The 18,336-nt window shown below is 34.7% G+C and overlaps 1 protein-coding gene across 4 annotated transcripts in view; it reads right to left on the reverse strand.

The window, feature by feature from the left end:
- Positions 1–2,668: 2,668 nt before the first annotated feature.
- Positions 2,669–18,336, reverse strand: part of hep (hemipterous) — a 239,173-nt gene continuing 223,505 nt past the window's right edge. For all 4 annotated transcript variants that reach the window (XM_081765643.1, XM_081765642.1, XM_081765645.1 and 1 more), the window contains one exon: positions 2,669–16,780. In XM_081765643.1, the coding sequence (XP_081621769.1) occupies positions 16,624–16,780 (157 nt within the window). In that variant the 3' untranslated portion in view covers positions 2,669–16,623. The remainder of the gene's footprint in view (positions 16,781–18,336) is intronic.

Here is an 18,336-nt window from a genome sequence, read left to right on the forward strand (position 1 = left end):
TAATTTCATGAACCACAGTTTTTGGTAAATTTAACATCTGGACAATTAAACGAATACTTGGTCGACGGTCTGAGTTCAAAACTTCGCGCACACGAGTCACATTGTCGGTGTTTGTCGAAGTCGAAGGTCTTCCAGCACGGTCTTCATCCGCGACATCTTCTCAGCCCTCCGAGAAGTCCTTGTGCCACCGAAACACACCACTTCTTGCTAAAGCATCATCTGGGTAAGCCTGCTTGATCATATCAAACGTCTCTGTCGCAGATTTACCGAGTTTAACACAGAATTTAATCGCGTACCTCTGCTCTAACGAACGCTGCATTTTCGGCTTGCACCATTCACAGAAACACGTCGCGCGAGAAAGCCTGTCCTGACTCTCCGTGTGCTCGGAGACAACTGACCTGCCGCTCGTTCGTTAGCTAGGAAAGACCTCTACCGGATCCAGTCGGTGCGCGCACGCTCCGAAGTACAGTCATGGCGGAATAAAATCAGTCCTATTACTTCCCGGACAAACCCTGTATTTCAAACATTATTTCTCGGATCTAGGCCTGTGTAATATGTCGATATATCCATATCCTAAATTTTCGATATCGATCTTGGGGGGGACTCCTCAGACTTGCGATGGGTGACGAAACAAAACTTAATTTTTATAATAATGTCTTCCAATGACGATTTCTTTATTACCACAAATAGCAATCTAAATAAATTCACTTGCAAATTTGCAATATTACATATTGTAATTTCTTAGGCACCAAAACTTTTCTCTTCCCGAAAAAGTAAGAAAGAAAAAAGCAACTGTGAGAAACAAGTGCTTCGAACTTGTTCCCCTCTCGGAGATTTCCATCCCATTTGGCCTTTAAGACCGCTATTGAGAAAAACTGCACACATGACCGCTACATGCATACATGCTCTTAGGCAGAATCCGAGATTGGAAAAGGAAGTGAGTTTTCAAAAATAATAACAACAGTTGGGTTTACAAGTAGGGTCCCGCCTGTTTATCTTGCATGCGTACCCCGTAAATCTACTATACTAATGGTGTTTCTTAGTCTGTGTTTGTCTCTCTTTCCGTTTCCTGTGCTGTTAGGCGTTTATATTAAACCTTTACGTTATGCAATCTATTTCCTTATTTCAGATTTTTTTGGGGGGAGGGAAAAGGAAAAAAAACTGCTTTCCTCTGATATCTATTTTTTACCACTCATCTTGTTTCGACTGCTTAAGTAAAATTATTTTGTAATTTTTTGTGTCCTCCATTTCCTTCACAATAATAAAACCGTTATTTCTAACAATTAACTTTATTCTCCTTTTGCAGTTTGCCACATTGATATATTTGTAACAGAATTGAGGTGTGGTCCAACGCCTTTCGAATTCTTAACCAACACAAGTTCCAAGCTTTTTGGTTGCCTACTATTGCAGGAAAAGAATTGCAAGTGGTAATGCACTTTTGGAGTCGTGTATACATTACTAGCAAATCACCATCATGGTGATAAGGCTCTCGCTTCCCCTCTATATACCAGATATCAGCGCAAACACAGAGTAACTCCTCTTGATGGTCACACTTCCCACACGACCGGTATTTACTCAAATGGAATTATATCCCCTTATTACCTATTTCTGTGAGAAAAAAAAAGAGCATTTTACCCTGTTTTAGAAGATTTTACAACAAATACGTAGGATATGTTGGTGATCTTACATGCAAAGTGGGGTAATGTTAATGACCTTGCCTAGGACTCTGGAAATGCCGTAAAACTGTGTATTTGGCACTCCATCGGTTTTGAAGAACTATGATTTCACGTAAAAATAAAGCTTGCAATGCCTATGGGTGATGAACATCAATTTTGTTCTTCAGCGACAAGTTCCCTGAAGAAATAAAAAAGTGCATTCAAGTGCAATATTTCATTTGAAAGAATGCTCAAACTTTTTGGCATACTACAATATAGAACCAACTTGGGCAGGGCCCTTCTTCTTAACGAAGGCTCTTTTGCATATGATGGGATTAGTAGTGTTGTATGAACCTGTGAACTTGACAAACTAACACAATTACTTACGAAACATATTTTCTCCTTTAATATGCAAATTGTGAATCTATCATGTTTTGTTAACAGAAGGAGAAAATTAATATTCTTTTACCAGAAGAGACGATTTATGTGATAAAGCTGCTACACATTGTCCAGAAGGCTGTTTTCATTTTTATTATTTAACGGTTATTAATTTTTGACAACTTGATTTTATATAAGTTGTTTATAATCACAATTCTATTATAAATTGCCTTTTTCCCAATTGAGGGACAGATTTGTCCTAGATATACAATGACTCAAAAACATTCTCTTCAACTACGGAAATGAATTTATATATATAGATTATATGAGACCCTTAAATGTTTAGATAGGCGCTATAGCATCGAATTCTTATCCCTGGGATATCTTATGTGTTTTCTTTAGTCTGGTCCGATGTCAGTACGATGTTCTGTTACAGCTAATCTTGTCGACATTTAACCATTTCTTCTACTTAAGTATTTAGTTTAATACGAATTATATGGTACACTGAGTAAACGTATATTTTTGCACTCTTTACCGGGATAGTACCTTTAACATAAGGCCACCCTAACAGCTTCAACTCATGTGAGCTGGATTTCCTATGATTTTTACGAATACATATAATGAAACAAAAAATGTATTTATTTAATTATTTTTATTTATAATCATATTTACATAAGCAAAAAGTCTATACAGCTTATTACATTATATACAAGTTTTACTCAACAGGCCTACAAAACTGTCTCAAAGACCTTTTAAACAGTCTTTGAAAATATTTATAGACTAACGACTCCTCAACGTCCTTTTACTCCATTTTAATATAATCAGTCTAGATTTTTGTTCAATTTTTTATTCCAGTCTTCTACTACCAGGAGTCAGCTCTCATAAATTACGAAACCTTGTCTTTGTAGACTTGGGCATTAACAAGTTGTCACTGAGATGTTACAAAGGCTTAGTTTAAAAGCATTGGTCATATTAAGTTTTGAGGCACTAACAATTTTTGAAAATGAAGATTGTAATATCATGCTATTTCTTTTCTTTTCCAAATACACCTTGAAACCAATCTTTAAAACAAATATTTCTTGGTCATAAGTACTTAACCCTTTAGTTTCCTCAGTATAACTTTTAATAAATAAAAATGAATTAAAGCTTGTAAACCACTAGCACTTTTGGAGAAATTATCTTAATTCGCTTGAAAAATTTAGCAAATACAAAAATTTTCTGTTCAACTTTTCGCTTTTATTTACCATTATTTTGCTCAATTTTCTCTGTATGTTGATACTAAATTACGAAATATGGCGTAAATACAATGTAGATCACGAGAAATATGCCAAGTTAAAACGAAGGTCGCCGAAAAGAAATACTTCTTTCCAGCTATATGTAGTTTGCTCTCTTGACAAACACAGGCGGTTACAGTAACACTGGATAAAATTAATCAATAATATGAGTTTATTGTCTAAACCCATCACTATTTCTTTTCTTTCTTCCTTTCAAATCAACGGTTGGTTAACTAGCTTACAAAGGCATTATTTCTAACATCTTCAAACGAAAAAGGATCAAGATGATTATATTTGCAGAAGAAGTATCCGTATATCAACATTTGCTTTCGACGTTTCGCACTACAACATACAGAGCATTGGCTTTTGCAAAGACACTTACTATGGTAAAAGGAACGAAATTATGTACTCTGGTTTAATACAAACAAGTGTATATTTTTTGATAATATATAGGGTGTTTAATAAGTAATGGTCATAAATTAAAACGTAGATAGTACACGCCAAAACTAACAAAAAAGTCTTAGTAAACATGTGTCCGCAAACGCTTCGTAACGGAGATAGGGGCTGTCGAAAGTGTGGGAAAATGAAGTTTAGAGACGAATATCTCAAAAAGTATGAATCGGACAGAGGGCGGTCCAATGAATGACTATCGAAGTCAGACCTGCGCTATGCAGAAATGCATGGTTAATAGCTCTGCAGTGCGCGCGCAAGGGATTCCCCAAAGAAACAGAGGGATTCCTGAAAAATTGCCCAAGGAAAAGGGGGCTCGACATGAAAATCGAGGGCGAGTCTATCCACCAGTAATTCATAAGGCGTGGTACCAGATCGAAAGCTCGAAAAGATACAAAATGGCGTACAATGTTTACGTGCAGTGTGTGTTTGCATAACCAGCAGGAAATGAGAGAGGCAATCGAAGTGTGGTGACGTACGTTGTAAATGGCTCCAGGACGAATTCCGACAACTAATGCATACGTACAAGGATTCCCGTTTGCTTTGCTGTACATAAAGTGCATGTCAGCATACTCAATATTACTGTACATTGTGTCAATGGCAAGGTAAACAATAATTTAGCAACACACTAATAGCACTTATTAACACTGCACAATAGTATCCCCGTGGCTTTGCAACACTACTGAAACGTTTGCACTGTTCCCCGCAATACGGTAAAGTAAGTACATCCACAACACTGTAAAGGCACGAGCAATTTGACACCTCTTCAACACACAGAACTATTACATTCACTGTAGGCGAGAAAGACAAGTGAAGACAACGAACCTCTACACTCTGAATCATTCTCCCAAGCGACTACGACGAAAGCATGTACACCTGTAGCAGAACCCTTTAGGCAACATAATAAACAAACGTGGAAAGGCAAGCGTGTTTCCAATTCACGTCTGTAATCGAAACAATGTAGTGTTCTTCCATTCCACATTTCCTGGCTTACCAACTGATTGACAAGAACTGCGTGCACAGTTTTTTTTTTTCCTTTACGTATACATACAATGGGTGAACCAAATAATGAGCAACCTACAGGCGCTCGATTGATTGAGTTATTGCTGCTTTAAACAAGCTTAGGAGTTTCGAAGTACAGGACCTACGATTTGGAAACTCTGGGATCAAAACCACTGCATTAAGTGGGCACTTCAACGGATCTGAACCCGCAACATCATGTATCCAAGGTGAGCTTAACGTCTGCTGCAACCCCGATTCAGTATTTCCAGTTGACTTGCATGTTCTACCAGTGTTCCTTTCGGCCATTCCATTTATTTTCGCGCATCGTTTGTTTTATCTTGGTATTGGTACAGTAAAGGACTACTCTGTACATGTGCATTCGTCTTAGGAATGTGCTCTGAAGTAGTTCACAACATGCACCACAACCTTTCTTCCATTGCCTCTCTCATTTCCTGCTGGTTATGCAAACACACACCGCACGCAAACATTGTACGCCATTTTGTATCTTTTCGAGCTTTCGACCTAGTACCACGAGTTATGAATTACTTGTAGATAGACTCGCCCTCGATTTTCATCTCGAGCCTCCTTTCCTTGGACAATGTTCCGGGAATTCCTCCGTTTCTTTGGGGAATCCCTTGCGCGCGCATTGCAGAATTATCAACCATGCATTTCTGCATAGCGCAGGTCTGACTTCGATTCATTGGAACGCCCTCTGTCCGATTCATACTTTTTGAGATATTCGTCTTTAAACTTCATTTTCCCTCACTTTCGACAGCCCCTATCTCCGTTACGAAGCGTTTGCGGACACATGTTTACTAAGACTTTTTTGTTAGTTTTGGCGTGTACTATCTACGTTTTAATTTATGACCATTACTTATTAAACACCCTGTATATATATATGTAAAATTGATTCGGTGACTAGGTCCGAAGACGTTATCTTACTCGAATCATGTTATATTTAGAGTCGTCAAGAATCTGTAACTTTTATCAAATTAAAATGAGTTCGTTTATGGACAACTTCACTAGAAAAACAAACAAATGGAATAGTTATCAACCGTTTCGGAAGAAGCAACAGAACTATGGTAGAGCCATTTCCAATCTGTATCAAATAGTATAGTGGCCCAGCGCTTCAGATCTATGGTTTTGGGGATAAAATTGTGATAAAGGGTTAGTAACTTTGTTGTGCAATAGGAATAAATTCCCAAACATTCTTCTAAGTTATATACTTCTATGCAGTAAGTATCTACAATGCAAAAAAAAAAAAAACTTACACCAACAAATGGATTGTCACCCATTGAGCTATTATAAGATGAATTTCACAGGACAACTCCTAAATAGATGCCAACAAACACTGAAGGTTTTCGGGAAGGCTCTTCTGTGTTTCTGCACAATCACACAGCTTCGTAAAAATTTGACAAATTCCTCAAACAAATGCCTGGAAGTTGTAAAGCTCTTATCAAGGCTAGGAGTCGACATTTCGCTGAACATAAACATACTCAATAGACTTGTCTCAGTGGAAAATAGAATCGTATGGTTTAATTTCCTTGTACGAGCAATAATGTTTATTTTACAAAACGAACCAACGAACTGGTTTTATACGGATATTTTTTAGTTTCAATTTCTCACAAAAATCCACCGCAACAAACAGTAAAGTTTCTCGAGTTACAGCACACGAGTAACTGCTATAAGTTTCCACTATGCAAATTTCTTAGGTTTAAGAAAATGATACTGAGAAACCTAAAGGGCTAGGTATATTTTCCGTAAGGTATATAAACACACACATGTATTTTACATACAGGATTCCATCCATATGAGTAGATGTGGAAAAAGTTTTATAAAACCGACCTCACAGGATTCTAAGAAGTCCTATACTCACTGAACTGTTCTTTTGCCTCAGTCTTGTATATTACGCAAAAATTTTAAACGTACCCTTCCTACTTTGTAGTAAGAAGGTATAAAGAATGTTTTACAATGTTTATTAAGTTTTCAGAACCAAAAGATTTATGGATCAACCAAACACACATGATTATGCTATTACATCACTAAGAAATACTGAAATTGAACTATTACTGTGTTCTCTATGCAACTCCGTTAATAACAGTGCATTAAATGGGACTTAATAGATAGTTAAGCAAACGCATATGGAATATATTCAACTTCAGCAACGAAAATGATTGACTGTAAACAAAGAGACGAGAAAAAAAAAAAACAATTTGTCTGTCTTACGTTCTGTTGATGGTAATGGTAATTTAATGCTTTATTTATTCGAAAATAATTCAATACATCTTGCATGTGTAATGAAATGTGAAGAGTGAAAGGAGATATGGGAAAAATGCTTCACAGAATCAAATTCACAAGATTCTCTTTTCACAGAGTTGTAAATTTTGATACAAGAAAATTTTAACAAACATTTTCGATCATTGTACGACTATGAAAAAAGAAGTTACAAACAGCAGAGAAATACTTTTATTATAAAGATTGATGAGTAACACATATTTTCTCTTACCAACTCATGAACACACAAACAAAGCCACAAATCTTGCTTGATGAATTTATGTGATCAACTGTTAATTGCGTAGACAGATATACAACAAATTACTTATCAGAAAATAAAAAAGAATATCACAAACGTAATTGAAAGAAAGTAAAATATAAAGCGCTCTTCCTAAACGTTTAGTGAGATAGGAGCGGGAAGAAGAAGGAAAAGGAACGAATATAACCGACAAGTTAGCTATGCTATATTTGCCAAGGTTTCCGAAGTTTTTGTTAAATAAATTGTTAAGATGAAGTTAAGTGTTCATTTCTATTCTTGCTGCTTAACACGAGTTGGATTTGTGCTATTACACAAGTGAATAAAAAAAATCAGCAGCGAACAAGCTATTGCGACCCGTTTCATACTTTTACATAATTAAATAACATATCGATATTTTTAATTGTGTTTCTTCAGCAGTAGGCAGAAACCAAGAAAGTTCTTCATCTAGAATACCATACATATTATTATGGGGTTCTGTTCCTCTTATAGGATACAATAAGAAAAAAGATATAGACTACCTTAAAAATAATACTTCACAAAAAAGCAAGAAAAAATACAAGTAATAATGATTGTTTCTAACAGTAAGTCAAAAAAAAGTGATATTCTGTTCGAGTTAGCATCCCTTTATGATGTTTTGTAGAGATATCAATATTGCTCATAAATGACAAAATAATTGGCTGAATATAAAAGTAAACGGAAGGTGGGGTACTATAAAATTTAATTTATATTCACTAATGTCCACTAGAAAGTTCAACAAATCTGGGATCAAACTAGAAAGTCCGTACAGGTTACAACAGAAACAAACCAATATACCGATAATATGGAACTCCTGATAATACACGCTACGCAGTTCCAGATTCAAATATATATCATCTATCGTAACTTGGTAACGAAAATAAAATCCAAAAGCAACCATTTCTCAGTAAGATTTTCTAAATAATAAAAACGCTCAGCACGATTCAGGGAATACTGTCCAATAATCAAAGCCTGAACCTCCATTTACTGTATGTTAATCTGTGATCTGACCTCTTTTGTTATTCATCTTTATCAACAGATGATACCTCTATCAATTCACTAGAGAAAAAAGGAAGAACTAGGGAGAAAACGTAAAAAAATAAGAGAGGTAAAATAGAAAAAAGAAAAAGAAAAATGTATCTGATGATAAATCTGAATTGCAAATATGAGAAAAATTATAGTACCTTAGCGTATTTAGAATTAATTAAAAATCTGAAGTTGAATTACACATCATCTAACTAAGCAAAATCTTAGATCTCGGGTATCTAAGTTACATAGCTTTTCAGAATGTGGTTCTGGACTCAATTCTGTTCAGTAACTACTGTATTCAGTATACTATTACCAGGAATAAAGATCACGGTAATTAACATTACAGGAGCTCGAACCTATTCATTTAGTTACAAAAATAATTTAATGTTTCGTCAAACTGTCGGTTAGGAATCTAACGTCCCTTTCCACTACCAAGGCTGAGACAGAAGTCTGTGATTTTACGTACAATTCGAACTACATGAGCTCCCATCGGGAATAAACCCACATTTTCTGTGCCATCATCATTATAATTTTCAATTGTATTAATTCAATTTTGTACATCATCTACTCAGATCAATTCATTTAATTACGTATTCGTGATTGTCATATTAGCCAAACCAAAAGGCATACAAAATGTTGGAAGTGAGAATTGTACACTTAACGAAAAAAAATGTTTAATTCTATTCTCAATGCTTTCGGGAACAGTGAGTTACATTTTACATACAATTAAAACGAATGGATATTGTTTTGGAGTGAATTTGCTACAACTTTACTAAATGGATGGCTTAGAATTAACTTTAAACTGTTGCTCCTGTGATCATAATCTACCTATTAAATAAGATACAATGAAGATCAGCGCAGATTTAATGTTTGGAACTTAGTCTTCCCATATGGGTTGTGAAGTTAAAAATACCGCTTGCGCGTGTTTGGTGACGTTAGTCTTGTTTCGTTCCATTCATCATTCGATCAGGTACACAATTCATTTTGATCTACGAACCATCTCCTTTAAAACATTAAAACTCCCTACACATAAAAGCAGCCTCTGAGTGAATAGGTGCTTTATATTATACATACATACATATGCAGTAGAACGTCAAAAATCCGAACGCAGTCCCTACGACCTTTTTACATTTTGCCTTAACGCTAGCGTTAAACAAACAATAGGGTAGTCCGTCGGCGTTGTGTGAAGTCAGTGTTTTTACAAAAGCTCATTCATATGTAACTGTCATACATATTTTTATTTTCCCTTAGGCTTATACAAGTTAAGTTTTAAGTGTGAGTTACAAGAAAGTGTAATTTAGTGTGCGTGCAGGTTTTTCAGAAACATTAAATGTAAGTAGCCCTACATACGGTATTGTAATTACTGTATGTACTGTATAACCATTGTACCGATAAAAGAGCATGCCGTATAGTATATTTAAGCCTAAATGGCATTTTCTTGGTCATTTTCGAATATCCGAATAATTTGAAAATCCGAACTACCTGTGGTCCCAATTAGTTCGGATTTTCGACTTCCTACTGTATATATATTTAAAAAATATTATAATGTGCAAATCAACAGTGATACTACGCAGTCAATATAATTCTCTGAGGAATAAGATTTATCAATATATTTCGTACATGTAAGTCAATTTTGTTTCATTTACACTGAAATAAGCATTTCGATAACCACATTCCTTTGCAATTCAACATATATTGTATAAAATTTGTATTCTAAATCATAAGATATTACTGACAATATTTTAATGACATCAATTGTGATTATTCAAACACAATTAATTTCGATCTATATTGTCTTAAAAATTACTTGTAAACGTTTCTGGCTGCCTTTACTACTATAATGAATGGTCTTCGCACTTCCTGTATCTAACTTTGACACAAATAACCTATAAAAAGAATCAATAACTTCAATGTAAAACGCTGGCCTGTTTTAAGAAGGTAAAAAGAAAGTATGGGCAATGTGGAATCGTCATTTAGTTGCCACGACTGAATATTTTAACTCACTTGATGATGAGATACTTCTACGAGTATTCTCACTGACAGAAAAAAGAATTGAAGAAAGAAGATAAAGAAGAAGGAAAAACGTAATTTACAAAGTGAAGATAAATTAACAGAAAGTCAAATATTTTGAGGAGGAAGCAGAACAATGCAAAAGTATGCCATGTTCAGGATCTCTGTAACAAACTAAGAAAATTATTTCAAAATTTACACTTCCAAATTAAATTTAAAACTTAGTTATTTTTTCTCTAAAATTTCAGCGCAGAGCTTACTACTCATTTAGTTCTAGTTTGTTGTATTTTATTCTTTAGAAGTTTATTTTTTTAATTTTACATCATTTATCTTCTGGGCGGTTCGGGAAAACATAATGGTAAGCGCCATTTTGTAACTTTCGAGGAAACTGGAAAATAAAGTTCAACATTCCCATGGAATTCAATGCAATGACACATACTAAACAAACTTCTCTTGCTGTATGCAGGTACAAATCTGAACTTAAATTACATACACACTATTCTGTGGTTCAATCTGAATCCATTCCATCCAATAATTCAATTTCGCCGGAAGTGGCGCTTACCATTATGCTCCCCCATATACATTACGCACACAAAACTAAATAAGATATTTCAGTAATTCTATGCAAGAATGTTTTTCTTCTTTAAATGGTATTTTACTTGTTAAAAATAGTCGACGACATTCCTTTCTAGTAATCGCTATTCAAAATGCAAATTTCTTTCTGGTTCAGAAGAAAACACATACACACTATATACTATATTACCTGCGTCCACACTTACAGAACAGGACATGGCATAAGAACAATTACTTAAACGATATGACGTATGTGTGGGCTGATCGCTGCTCGGAGTACAACCACGAAAAGACTATGTAAGGAATACTTAGGTAGTACAACGGAGACAAAAGTCACTATGCCCTCTTGATGTTAAAGAATGCGATATAAACAGCTGATCGCGTTCGAATGGGACGTCGCATCCTCGACCTACGGATAGGCGGTTTCTCATACATTGAATTGATGCATGTACAGGGTACGCTGTGCGAAAACAATGAACAATGCAGTATGGGTGTGTGGAAACAATGGACAAAAGAGAACCATACACACTGACGATCCGACAGTATACCGCGTAATTTGACTACACAACAACATGACAAACATACTGTGCGCGTGGCCGTGAATGACTATACCCCGTCGCCCATAGTGTTAATTCTGTGCTGGAAAACGGTAATGCTTAATGTCCACGGTTTGACGGATATGTTGAAAGCTATATTGGCGGTACGCATGCCTTTTTCTTGTCCACAATGAGCACGTGAACACCATCGAAAGTATGCTGAGTGAAGGACTGTCGTAATTTCGAATAAGTCTCCGCTTCAACCTATCCTACTATCATGGCCTCATACGCGTTAGAAGCTATTGTGATAAGTGGAATTTGCCAATGGAAAATATCGAGCTTTACAACGTCAAGACGACAAGCATGACAATGTGGAGCGTCATTAGTACGTGATTTTAACTGTTGCACATTGAGAGCAACTTTACTACTGACCACCACATCAGGGAATTGTGAAGCCCGAAGTCATACCTTTCCTTCTTATAGCGCTTAGCAGTAGAATAGCTGGTGACATTTATCCCGGAATGTTTAAATCTTCTTCGAGGAAGACAGGAACCGATGGTTTCCTGCCATGCCGAGTCACGTAACATGTTAGCCATCAAACATGTGTAGGATATGCTTGGTCAGTATCCTATTCTCTCGTCCTCCAACGGACAGTGTCGATGAATTGTGAGCTCACACAAAAGCAGGCAATTCCTCAGAAATACATCAAACAACTGTTTGATTATATGCCACGACATATAGAGGCTCCGATTGCAACACACGGAGGATATAAAATTTATCAGGATTAGAAGTGTTGTACAATTGTAAAATTCTAATAATTTCTATATAGTCATGTAGTGAATCTGTGGTATGAACTGCATTTCACTTGTATGTGTCTTCCTTGGTGGTTTAATTTTCAGAAATAGTGATGTGTCTTCTATCGCCATAGGAACATATTAAAATTGAACGATTGTGTCATTTTGTAATAAATAAATTCAATCATCTTTCTTTCTTGTATTCTCTCCGCAAGCTAATTAGAAGGTTACCTCTCAAAAACAGGTTTCCATACTCAACCTGACTAGCCAAACTGTCAATTATCAAAGTATACAACAGCTTTAGTCGTTTCACTTTCTACACAAGCGATAGCTTTTTGCTTACATTAAAATAAGAGCATTAAATCTACTTGAATCACGACCGTTTGTGCAGTGCATCGAATGTTATTTAGCGAAATCACTAATTTGATCAAAACTGAACAGATTTTGCTTTAAGCCCTTACACAACACGTAAGTTATGTAAGATGATCCTTTATATTAAGTTCAAGTCAGTGCAGTTACGCGTGCAGAGACCATCACGCAAAATCATCTTACACAGAACCTCTTCCCCACCACACTTCTCGCCTCTAAAACAGCTGGATTACTAAATTAAACAAATTCGAATCCTAATCTTATCAAGAATATGTTAATCATTGAAATCATTTATATTTTCTACTGATCATTTGAATTTTAAATCTTCGGTACAACATAAACAGCCTTCTGCAAACTAGTAGTGACGAAAGAGAACTTACGTCAGTGAGTCAGTTCGTCTGTTTTGAGATTCCATCGGTGATTAATGAGTGACTTCAGTGGTGAATAGCGCATTTATCACTTCAAAAGCTCAATAAGTGAATGAAATTTTGAACTTAGTATAATCTCTTAAAGCATATCATTCCAGAATAATCAATTACCATGTTTTATTGATATTAATAAATGCAACTAACTAAAAGTTCTCCAAGATGCTGTCATCAGTAATACTAAATTTTTTGAATATCAGAAGCTGCTGAAGTCTTGTTCACAAACATTACCAATATAAAATAGGTATTAGTACATTATTCGAGATGAATTTTGAACATCACTCAAAATACCCTAAAGAAATCTGTTTTCTTTTTGAATCAATCACTGAAAAGCATGAAGTGCCCAATTACTCTTGCCATACTGTATATTTGAACAAAGATACAATACTGCATAATTGACTAAATTGTACACAGCATCTGTCAAATAACATAAATTCTTATGTGTAAAACTGAACCATCTTGAAAACAGTGTTAATAAGAAAGTGATTCAAGCTTTCTTCAAGCGCACAAAATATGACAAAAACTTAGAAATTTCTCAAATGATTCCTACTCCTTTAAGCCATAGTAATAGTTTAATCGTTTGATACTTCTCAAGATCCAGAAATTTTAGCTTGTAGAGAAAATAAAATTTTATACATAAAAGAAATAATCTATTTTCTCAATTGGTCAGGACAATAGAATTTAAGCAGAAGTCCCTCACATTCTCTAAGGAGTGAAGTGAAGGTCATCCATATTACATCCTTTTCATAGTAAGAAATAAAGCTTAAAATTCCGAACATGTGCAAGCAACAATATTCACAAAATGTAACAGAAGGAAATTGAAACAAGAAAAACACTAAGAAGAATTGACTGGAATTTAACGGTTCTATTCAGCACCGAGGCTATATGAGATGGGACCTTTAAGTCTAAAGTGAGATCCGAACTATTACTCGAATTTGTATCCAAAGCAAGTACCCACACTGAAAATCGAACCCGGGACCATGTTCACGGTGAGCAAACATTCTCACGACCAGGAAGGCGTTAAAAAAATAAATAAAAAAATAAACTCAGGTAATAAATATGTTTACCAATATCATTGTAAACTTACGGAACTCGGTATTAAAACTTGCACGAGTATTATCGTATTAGTGAGTGAGCTAGCTTTGTTCTGCCAACTGTGTAACTTGACATTCACACAATAAAATCTGTGGTAATTATATATCAGTGATTTGTTGTTATATTTTTATCCATTCACTTATTTCTTAAAATTACAACTAAGAACGATTAATTTCGATTTCTGGACTTCTCTTTTTCCACAGATTTAGTTTACATAACTCTAAAATGCAGGTCTTCCCTCCGTCACCTTAGTCTTCTACAGAAACGGGAACAGAAAACATATTTATTTGGTGGTATGTATTCCTTTTTCCATATATTTCTCTCATCCATTTTTATTCTTGTTGCCTTACCACTGAAGACGGAACAAGCTTGTTGTTCTGATAAGTTTGGAGAACATTTATCTTTCCCACGGGAGGATTTATTGGAAGTAACGAATTTTTGTTAAAATGAAGTTCCATTAATTAAATGAAGACATATAAAGAGAATTTATTATTATGAATGTCCAAATTTTTCAATATAATTTTTTATATGGCATATTATTCTTTATCAAAACTAAATTTATTCAAATTTAATGCTGGATTCTTAGTTCCAGTGAAACAAGATTCAAAAACGCTTCATGCCGTATAGGATGAAGTATTATGCAATACTTTTCACATCCTTAATATTCTGCTTAACAAGATTCAAAAACGCTTCATGCCGTATAGGATGAAGTATTATGCAATACTTTTCACATCCTTAATATTCTGCTTAGTGACATACATATGATCAGACAACCCTGAAATTACAGTTTCTCTTGCCCACCAAATTTCTTGTGTGTTCCTTAATTCTTATTCTTAAGCTTCACAAAGAAAACAGTAGTCTTGTGGAATATTTTGATTATTGTATCATCAAACGGACATTTCTACAGGTTCTGTATTATCGTGTTCACTTAGTTACAAAACAACCTTAAATTTCTAAAATACAATATAATGATATAAATGAATCATCACAGAGTGCAATAAGTAGTAGATCCAACAGAACACTATGAAAGTGAATGAAGATTTACAGAAGATAAAAAAGGTCAATCACAGCAAAAATATTACAGATGAAAGGAAAATTTTCAGTTTAACACGATTATGCCTATTAAGCTAAAGGAGAGAGATGATTTAGCCAAGTGATTGATGAACGAAGAACTGGTGGAATGAGAATGTGGGAGAAAACGGGAGTACCCGAAAAAACCTACGCACACGATGTTGTCCATCACAAACTTACTTGGTCAGGGATCGAACCAGAGGTAAACGCTCTACCACTGAGCCACCGTATCCCTCATAAGTACAGATGAGAAATCATATTAATAGCTCATACAAAGAAAGAAACGCACTGATACAGAGAATTCATTACGGAGGAAAACGAGAACATTGTTTAAAAGAAAAATACTTAACAAAAATAGCTCAAGTCATTGTTTACGTCGGCGATCTTAAAGAAACGCGTTAAAATAAAACAAGGACGATCATAACAATGTAAATACATCATATTAAATGAAACACATTCAATAATTCTCACAAAAAGAAGTCTTATGCCTTATTATTACCACCTGTACATCAGCAACATAAGGTACCTACTTGTAATCAATTCAGAAATCATGCACATGAAAGTCGACGTTGTTAATCGTTTTTCTTAACAACTTATGAGTTGAGTTGAGTTGATTTTGGGTTTAACGTCCCGTTCAGCAGCGAGGCTATATGAGACGTGGACCTACTGATTAACGTGAAATCCGAACCACATGAGCTCCCTCCGGGAATCCCGGGGTCTCCCACTCCACTTAACAACTTACGAGTAATAATGTGTTTTTCAGTAGTAGCTACGAAAAGAAATATGCTAGTAACATTGCTGTAGGAAATCGTGTCAATGGTTTACATGTAATACTACTACTTTCTACACATTAAGGTTCTAAGAACTTCGAACTCAAATAAGAAAAGTACTTTCTCTTATCGGTACTTTCACGACTCATTTATATATGAAGTAACTTATAACAAATATCACGGAAATGCTTCTTAATTTTAAATTTTATTATTCACTAAGTTTCGTGTTGAAATTAAAATAAATAAATAAATCTAAAATCGGAATTAATAGTCGTCATTACGTTTTCAATATTGTACATATGTAGTGTATTCATTATGTTTAAATTTTGTACAAAATTTATTAAGTTAGTTGTACTTTCATTAAAATAGTAATACCAATCAAGATATAATCAACAAAAAATTCAGAAATAGGAGGGTACAACAGCAACAAGAAAACAGGGGCTACCTGCTTATTTCTATTGTCCTTATTATATTTTAAGTGAAACAGCTAAGTGATAATAATTAATAAAAGGTATTTTATGGAATAAAATAGAAAAAGTACATAAATATACATATTAACTGAGGGGAAAGCAATATTAACTTAGAAGACAAGGAAAGAAATATAATGCAAGAAAAATCTTGTGATGAGAAAGTCAGAAAATTTATCAGAGATCTGGAAATACTCTTCTTTGAGGTTCTGGTGTATAATGAAATCTTGTCGTTCTGAAGTGATCAACACGTCTGTGCTGAGGGGACCCTGGTACAGAACTACTTTCAGACAATCTTCTTGGAGGAGGTTGAGGTGGTGACGGCGAAACATACCTAAAATAACAAACAAAAATTAGTTATTTTCGGACATTTAGTTGAAAGCATCTTAAACAAAAAACATACAAACATTAGCAATTTACGTACGTAAGTCTATAATTGAACAAATATATTAATTTAGATCAAAATGTAAACTATAACTAAATGTTTAATGTGAAATTCTACACGAACATTGAATCAAGTTCAGTCTAAATTGCGATGACGCTAATTTATCTTCAGCATTAGGTTTTCTACATTCCTCAGGGATTGCTCAACTTAATTTGCTCTCTTTGTACCACTTAAGCCAGGTTGCCACTTTACAAGAATCTTGTAGCTGTCATAAAAGAAATCTTGCAACTCTAGAATATTTCTCCATGTAAACATGGTCTTGAAAGGGACATACAACATTTTTTCATCTTGCAAGGAGTCAAACCATGTACAACTTCCTGGGTCGTCTTGCTTGCTACCTGCTATCGCCCTTAGGCTTACATAAAGAGAAAACCAGTTTCGCCGCTTCCGAAACAACGGATTCTTTTGGACGGGGAGGGGAAGCGCGCCAAAACACACGTTTTTAATAAGGAGGTTCACTATTTGCCTACTAGACTTCAGTGCTGCATGGGTAGAGATATCTTTCTTGCTTTTAGAAAGTTGTAAACAGTAAATAGAAAGATCGGGTTGCAAGATTTTTTAATGACAGCTAAACGATTCTTGTAAAGTGGCAACCTAGCTTTACTTTTTGGAATACAATTATTATTATTTTTTATGAATTATCATAATGGAGTTGGAACAAGAAAGCAAAGACATACTTTAATTTTTCTTCTAAACGATTTATGATCAATTAGCTTTCGAATTATAAGAACGATATTACGTATTAATACTACAAAGTTGTTATTGTCTAAGCATTATTATATTCATCTATGTGGACATTGCTCAATATTTGATGCAATTAATTGTAAAATAAATAAATTTTAAAAAATGAAAATACGCACACCATGAAACCTAAGTAGAGTAGTAAGTATTGCGACAAAACCAAAAAATACAACAAAATATGCCAAATAAAAAACACCTAGTTAGGAAACATAAGCAAACATTTTATTATTAGTTATTACTAAACTCGGGGTTATATTTAAAGCCTTCACGAAAATGCATGTAAGATGTACATAATGCCACTTAGAACAGAAGACAAGAAATTTAATAGAAGGAAAAAATGTGACGACCAACTCAGAAAATCCAGCAAAGATCTTGAAATACCTTCAGTTGATTCTTTGAAATTCCAGTTGTACTTTGTTCTCTCATTTCCAAACTAACCCATGTTTCTTGAAGAAACTTGTACGACAATAACTAAACCTTAGCTGTTGTCAAAGATTTCCTTCTTTCTTTTTCAAACAAAACAAATATACGTGTGTACATGACAATGTTTTTCTTCTCCATGTGATACGTTGAGTGGTGATTACATCTTTATCACTATTTCATTAAACTACTGTCAACGCTCGCCAACTAGAAACTTATAAGTGCAACTACTTCCCCTTGAATGTAGATTAAAACGCAAGGTAAAAACAGCTCTTTAAGAATTT

The sequence above is a fragment of the Thermobia domestica genome, chromosome 7 (assembly GCF_964235325.1).
Source record: "Thermobia domestica chromosome 7, izTheDome1.hap1.1, whole genome shotgun sequence".
Taxonomy (NCBI): Eukaryota; Metazoa; Arthropoda; class Insecta; order Zygentoma; family Lepismatidae; genus Thermobia; species Thermobia domestica.